Source organism: Acanthopagrus latus, chromosome 15 (assembly GCF_904848185.1).
Source record: "Acanthopagrus latus isolate v.2019 chromosome 15, fAcaLat1.1, whole genome shotgun sequence".
Taxonomy (NCBI): Eukaryota; Metazoa; Chordata; class Actinopteri; order Spariformes; family Sparidae; genus Acanthopagrus; species Acanthopagrus latus.
Genome location: NC_051053.1, coordinates 7,922,140 through 7,929,593, shown reverse-complemented (window position 1 = coordinate 7,929,593; position 7,454 = coordinate 7,922,140). Strand labels below are relative to the sequence as shown.

At 41.6% G+C, this 7,454-nt stretch overlaps 1 protein-coding gene across 2 annotated transcripts; it reads right to left on the bottom strand.

The window, feature by feature from the left end:
• Positions 1-1,030: 1,030 nt before the first annotated feature.
• Positions 1,031-4,488, bottom strand: LOC119033661 (tissue-type plasminogen activator-like). Of its 2 annotated transcripts, XR_005079340.1 has the most exons (12): positions 4,341-4,488; positions 3,728-3,821; positions 3,583-3,637; positions 3,342-3,480; positions 3,176-3,258; positions 3,043-3,084; positions 2,776-2,956; positions 2,474-2,619; positions 2,203-2,343; positions 1,962-2,110; positions 1,331-1,584; positions 1,031-1,300 (listed from the first exon to the last, which is right to left on the bottom strand). XR_005079340.1 is itself a non-coding variant. In XM_037124046.1 (11 exons), the coding sequence occupies exons 2-11, from the start codon at positions 3,776-3,778 to the stop codon at positions 1,390-1,392; spliced, it is 1,182 nt and encodes a 393-aa protein (XP_036979941.1). In that variant the 5' UTR covers positions 3,779-3,821; positions 4,341-4,488; the 3' UTR covers positions 1,031-1,389. The 2 variants fall into 2 exon arrangements, 1 of the variants encoding a protein (XP_036979941.1); XM_037124046.1 differs by having other exon boundaries at positions 1,031-1,584.
• Positions 4,489-7,454: the final 2,966 nt, after the last annotated feature.

Sequence of the window (7,454 nt, the reverse complement as noted above, 5' to 3'; positions counted from 1 at the left end):
TCTGCACGGAGCCCAAAGTAAACTAAAAGGCAACACCTACCCCAGCCACAGTCTATTCACCCTGCTGCCGTCTGGCAAAAGTTACAGGACTGCCACCAGATTACAAAGTAGTTTCCTTCCTTAGGCTTTCAGACTTTGTAAGTCATTCTCTGCACTCCACTGTGTAAAATATTTTTTTCTTGTTTAGCATAGAGCAACTTGCATTTTTTTGTACAACCCTGTGCAGTAGAACGAAAAATAAAGGAATCTTAAACCTTGAGTTAATTTCCCCCTTGTCTGTCTTTTGCTTGTTATCACTATGGTTTTCTGTCAATGATCAGCTTTAGCTTCAGCTTTTTGTTTTTGCTTATGTTTGTTACGTGTAATCCTGAACACTTTAGTTGATGAACAGTGCCGTTTGTTTATGACCTAAATTCACTCTCCGTCTCTATCTCTCCATTACAATCAGAGAAGAAAATATTTTGACAATGCAGGAGGCTGACAGCAGTTCTTTATTCTGTCGCTCTGATAACCTTTTACCTTGTTGGCACACGAGAATGGACATTAAAATGACAAGATTTCTCTCCACCAACATCTTTTTGTCCAAAGAGGAGCTTTTAAACAATGGTGAGAATTATTTGCAGCAGTTGTCGTGCCCATAAAATACAAACACACACAGAAAAAATAAGCCAGATGGCTTTCTTATGTGTCATTTACAACAACAATCATCAGCTGTCTCCGATCAACTTGCTTTTCATGTCATGTTGATGTTGATGATAAATCTGCAGCAGGGCAGCACATTTGATATCTATTTAGAGTGATAATTCATACTCAGAGTTTCAAATCACACCATGAATTCTGTATTCAGTATTTATAGTTTCTCATGAAAAGTCCCCTAAACTTAGTATGTTTGAAGCTTTCTGAGCAACTGGGTGTAATTTTCACGCAACAGTGCCCCTCAGTGTTTGGCCGAGGAACACATGCAAGAACGGGCATGTACATGGCACAGAGAGACAAACATCTGGAGCTGGAAGATGAATGTGCACAGTGAGTATGTATCAGAAATATTTTATTTACTGTATAAAAAAAAATACATAACAGCAGGGCCAGCCTTGTTCAAGAGAAAATGCTTATAACATTAAATAAAATAAATAAAATGTTGACAGCTTGTATTAAAAATCCATCCTTGTGATAAGCGCTCGTCATAAAAAAAGTATCACTGCTATTTACAGAAAACAATTAGAAAAGTTAATTAAATAAACGTCCACAACAAGCTTATACACACACACACACACACACACACACACACACACACACACACACACACACACACACACACACACACACACACTATGAGGCTACAAAGCTGCTACTGATGACATGCCCAGCAGGGGAACTTCTGCCACAGCCTCACTTTATGGGATACATTATTCCCTGCGTGTAATTGGGGAGGCCTGTTTTTGCCGCGATCCACTTGTTGTAGTTGGTGACCTGCGTGTAAACACCTGGTTTGTTCTCCCTTGCACAGCCGTCGCCCCAGCTCACCACCCCGAACAGAAACATCCGACCAGACACCTCACACACCAGCGGACCTCCAGAGTCACCCTGAGAGGGGAGGACACAGCAGTCAGTCAGTGAGCAGAGCATAAAGGAAGGTTCCAGTACCTTTAGTATTTATATCGTTAAATATTCATGGTTTATTATTTTATTCACTGGTCTAAAAATTACCCACAATGCAACTTAGCCACTGAGTGACATTGCAGCTTCCTCTGGAGCCACAAAAAGTTTTATACTACTACTTTCACATATGAAGCAGTACTCCCCAAGATTTGTAAACACACTTAAATTAGCAACATTGGTGGAGTTACCCTTTAAAGCAAAGCTATAGACATTCACTATATGTAAGGAAGAGGCCTTCAGGTTTGCACTCTTATCTCTATAAACGTGTACACCCATATTCATACACTGCGTTCTTTGCTCACATCGCATCCATCAGTGCTCCAGTCAGGGGTCCCAGCGCAGAACATGTTGTCAGTGATGAGATCTCCATAGTACGATTTTCTTTTACAGTCAGCCTGGGAGATCAGCTTCACCTGGGCCTCTTTAAGGTACTGTGAGTAATGCCATGCCACTGCAGAAAACCACAGCGTTCGTTAGAAGAGTCATTGAAACAACAAACAGTCATCAGTCATGAGTCCGCGGAAGCTCTGAATCTCAACGTACTGAATCTCTCCCTCCCATATCCTGCGATGCTGCACTGGATTCCTGCAGGAAGCCGAGTGTGGGGCGGAGGGAGACACGCGGTCCGTGCGGACGCTGACTTGGCCGCACATCCTCCACTTCTGCTTTTGATCCTCAGCAGGGCTGAAATTTCAAGAGAGACATGGCCATGAGTCCTGCACACAAAGAGCCCAAACAGCTCCTTATCTCTCTCTCTCTCTCTCTCAATCTCTCTCTCACTCTCTCTCTCTCTCACACACACACACACACACACCTATGTCATTGTTGTATGTGGTGTCGTTGTACTGTTTGTGGACAATCAGTTTTTCCACAGTGAATTTCTGCTCCTTGTCAGCATCCGTCTCATTAAGGGCCGTCTTCCCCAGGTATACAGACAAGTCCTGGAGGTTGGTATCATCACTGGACAAAGATCCAAAACACAAATGGTTAAAACACACACACATACACACACACACACACAAGGGTAAACATGTCACACCCACATATGAGTCATACTGCCGTGACAGCATGAGAATTGCTGTGGAGGAAATGATGGTGTTCGGTGCTTTGTCTCACCCATCAGAGAAGCAGTGTGCAGCCGTGACAACCCAGCATGGCGAGATGAGGGTGCCGCCGCAGAGGAACTTTTGTCGCCGCTTAAAGATTGCAGCGACCCATGGTTGCGACTCTATGGGTGTGAAAGAACCACCCACGACTTTATACATCCTCCTCTCAGACCTCTCACCGCACGTCAGCTCTGCAGGGACACACAGGACGGGTCAGTGACCGCAGATGAGGGGACCCACAAAGTGAGAAGAGACTGTATTTAAACAGCAGACCTACCTGTATCCACATCAGGAGGAGGTTGTTCTGTTGGTGCTGAACCTGTGAGGGAGCAGCAGACAGAGATCATTTGAAAAGTACAAATCAAACATGCAAGATTTCACCGATTTCAAACACCCAATCTCAGCCTTACATTTGGGAACATCGCAAAGTTCCTGCACAATCCTTGTTCCTCTTCGGACCAGACACCATGGCATCAAACTCCGGTCGGGATTCCTAGCGTTCAAGAGCATTTACATTAGACACATGATACCTCTCCTGTACACATCCAGGTGCGACATTGGTGACTGAAAGTATACCTGCAGTAATTATGGTTGCCCAGTCCCTGCGAAGGTCCCCAAGGGAGAGAGAACCTGTTCCAGTTGAGACATCTGTGACCGCGTGTCGTCTCTGAAACATACCCCCTGTAAGCGCTCCCGTCCCCGGACAGACACATCTCTGAAGATCACATGGAGAAAAGAAGGACGACAACGTTTAAAGTCAACAGACACAGCAAGGGCAGAATCCAAATGATATGTGTTGCCTTTGCAGGTGGCTTACGCTGAAAGGTGCCCCTTGGTTTTGGTGACAATGCCTTTCTCCTTCTTGCGAGAGCCTGAGGAAGATCGCAGACAAACACGGCTTAGGCAAAGTCCCCTCGGTATCAACATTACACATAAAGGTACTTCCTCTTATTGTTGCTCACCACGTTCACGCTGAATGCTGCGAGGATGGCGACGATGACTAACAGGTTCATATTCACTTCTGGTTTTGCTTCTCCTCTCTGGGAATATTTTAGTCTGGAGGCAGTGTGAAAAAACAGAAGCAAAATTACAGAAATGGAACAAACTAAAACGGGATTTACAGCTCATGTGCCCTTATATGGAGTTTATCTTTAAAGGACAGAAACATTGACACGTGGTTTCGGTGCTCGTGTTCGGTTCACACGGTGTTATGTCTCTGCTGATTGCGTGTGCGCATCCATTGCTGCAGAGGTTCTAATATGAGAGCAACAGATAGAGCGTGCTTGCAATCTGCGTTCTGTACTGTAAACACCCTCACTATCTGTACAGTGAGTGCAATATACATTTATTTCTAGATATTTCTGGGACACAGTATCAACTTGTTACTGAGAAAGAAACGTGGTTGCATGGTTGATGCTTAACTTTTGACGAGGCTTCCTCCATCCGACTCGAGGCACAGTGTTTGATTTGTGATGTTAGGCTATGTTGGTAAAATTGACCTCATAAAGTAAACTACAACAACTTGTATTTAGCTGAATGTCACACTCAAGGAATATTTGTTAGAGTTATGTTTACCTTTCTGTCAAAACATGCAATCCTGTCGAAGCTCTCTCGTTATCTTTTCCAGCTGCGGTAGCTATTGTCTCCTCTCTGTATTCTCTGATATGCACCTGAGTTGTGGCTCCTGGCTCCTGGCTCCTGGCTCCTGACTGTTAGTTGCTCTGGTGCTGCAGTGCTGATCCTCCCCTCCTTCCCTCCCATTTAAAAGCACACAGGCTGACAGTGGGAGGGGTTTAAAATGAAAACATCACTGCTGCTCAAATGCTGACCAGCACAAGTTTTCACCAAAGAATATTTGTCATGTCCTGTGACACACTCACGCCGAACACGCCCCTCCTTCCCCTTAAACCACATGTAACTTAAATAAAGATGTCCAAACTTGGTCATGTGTACAAACAAAACCACTGCAGCTGTCTGTGAAGAAGATCACGTCACACTATGTCGAGTGACAGGTTTGATATTCAGAAGGAATACTGAAATACAGCATATTTCATGAACTGAAATCTGGTTTGTAGACGCCACAACTTATCACATTATTTATCATCTGAGAAGTGCTGCAAAAATAAGAACAATTTTTTAATCCTAGAGATGTATAAAACTGTTGTATGTGCTCTTATCTCCCCGCGCATTGTGTAGTGCAACATTGAGTCCTGTTCTCATGTTGGAAGCAAAAAACTTGAAACAAAACCTGTACAAAAATCAACTGCTTTCCAGAACTAAGAGGCAGGATAACATCACATGTATTTTAGCCTCTTTACATAGGGTTTGCATTCATTTTAGGATTGAATTTAAGGCTCTTCGAAGTTGTTCTCTGGACCTTTATAATCTTTGAGTTTAGGTTGAGCTCTTCAGGCAGTGGTCTCCAGACTCTTCCTGAAAACTAAAGAGAGAAGAGCTTTTGTTTTCTGGGCCCTGAGGCTCTTGAATAACCTCCCTGAGGAAAAAACCTGTCTGGGTCAGTATCATAAAACGCACACATCCTTATCAAAAAGTATTTCCTTTATCTATATTTTAAATCAGTCTTTGATTTATTGCTGATTTTAATTTAGCTCTTCTTATTATTATTCATTTTGGTAATTTATTTCACTTCATCTATGTAGCACATTTTGTACTTTGTTTTGATAAGTGCTCTAAAAATTAAGTTTTTCATTATAACTATAATTTAATTGCTCAGAAGATAATATGTTGCTTTGTGTAAGGTTTAAAGTTGCTACAAGCCTTGTCGTCATTTATCTCACTTCCTGACTGACTGCTGTTAGAATTCCCCTCCCTTTTCTTTTCATCACCACATAAATGCGAGCAGACTGGACCGTGTCTATGTGGAATCATCTCTTCTGATCTCTTCTGTAGCTTTGATATCATTATTTTGATTTATAACTGAAGTGTATTTTGCGCTGCACACAAGTGGTCCTATGGCATCAGCTCAAACTGGTGTTTCATCTCCTTGTCCCTCCTGTTCCCTATGGACTCAAAAAGCATTGAAATTAGATAAAACATGTTTGTATGTGAATATATAGGCATGATGATGCACATATATATATAGAAATGTTTTTACATATACAGTATATTCTGTATTTGCTTGGGCCAACACTCTATTTGAACATAGACCATGAGTGAAAAAACTTCTATTTTGCATTTGTTGCAAATGTAATATATTTTTTTCTTCAATACAAATGATAATTGTGACGTAGTGTGATGTCACAAAGTAACAGAATTAAATAGGGGACCACAGACGAGGCGTTTCAGGGGCAGTATTTTCTGCAGGAGACAGGAGCTTCTATTGGTAAAGAGACCTAACCTACGATATAAGTGGAGAGGAAAATAAGAAAAAAACATACTACGTCCCTTTAATAACCTTCTCTGAAAGCCTGCTCTTATTTTAAAAAAGCTTTTCATCAAGTAGTTTTTACACACTTCAGTGATTATTGTTTTCCAGTGTTTTAACCCGTACTTACTGGTACTTGGATTTGCTTATTTTCATGTATATTGCTGTCACTTTTGACCTCATGAAGAGAGGTGTTAGCAAGTTCCTTTTTACTTTGTGGTTTAACGTCACTTAGACCTCAAAACCTAAAGACGCACAGATTTAAATGAATAAAAGAATAACTAAACCACTGGACGTGTTCACTGTGATGCATCCTTTGAATCATCTGCCTGTCATCACATACGAGTTGCATTATTATTCAAGAGTCAGACCACTTAACGGCGCATAATCCTGAAACATGACAGAGCTATCCATTTTACCAAGTTACTGAGTTTAAATGTCTGAACACCAACATCTGGTTTGGATAACAGAGCAGCTGCCGTTCAAGACCACACACTTAACACATCTTACACTCATAATGTAACACAACTTCCCCTAAAACAATAGGTATTGTAATGGTTTTTGGGGATTTCACGACTAAAATCTCTGACGCCTGTGTTACTCATGTTTCCCCCTCTTTGACGTGACAATAGCCAGATATGACACCTTTCAGCAAGGCTGTGATGACTGGAGGCCATTAAGGAATGAGCTAAACACGCATGATGCCAAGTCAGGAAGCATGACACAACAGAACAGGACACATTAATCAACTCATTTAATCACTCCTGTAGACTGGTCTGATGAATTTCAACTGTAAGCCCCGCTCAGGTGTTTTACTAAAATAACTGTGTGTAACACAGAAATTACCCAACCCAGGGAAACCCGGGATATTTGTGGTTGAAGCCAGCTGCAACCTGCAGTGTTTGATTCTGTCTATTTGACACAATTCTTCTGTTTCCCCCACAAAACCCGCAGTAAAGCAACGAGAAATGCTGCGGATAATGTATCACTGGCCCATGTTTTGGAAGTGTTGCAGGCTTCGTGCACGAATCATCTGCGATCAGATGACATTCCACACAGGAAAACACAGGATTCATTAATTGGTCATTTTCTGTTTAATTTAATAAAAATCATCTTCTACTTCTTCTTCTTGATTTAACAAGAAAGTCCCTTGATATTAAAATGTACTTTTCAAGGAAGACCTGGCAAATGTTTTACACCATTACAACTGTACATAGATTGTGAAATAAAGCAAATAAAAACAAGGAAGGGACAAAAATACATAACAGAAAATCCCAGTTTATGAAAAACAATATCATTAATCA

Excerpts from the sequence above, each read along its gene's own strand:
- LOC119033661 (XM_037124046.1), bottom strand. The coding sequence starts at position 3,778 with ATGAACCTGTTAGTCATCGTCGCCATCCTCGCAGCATTCAGCGTGAAC. Across the intron at positions 2,620-2,775 it reads GCACACTGCTTCTCTGATGG|TGATGATACCAACCTCCAGG; the intron begins GTGAGACAAAGC and ends ATCTTTGTCCAG. Across the intron at positions 2,344-2,473 it reads CACATACAACAATGACATAG|CCCTGCTGAGGATCAAAAGC; the intron begins GTGTGTGTGTGT and ends TTGAAATTTCAG.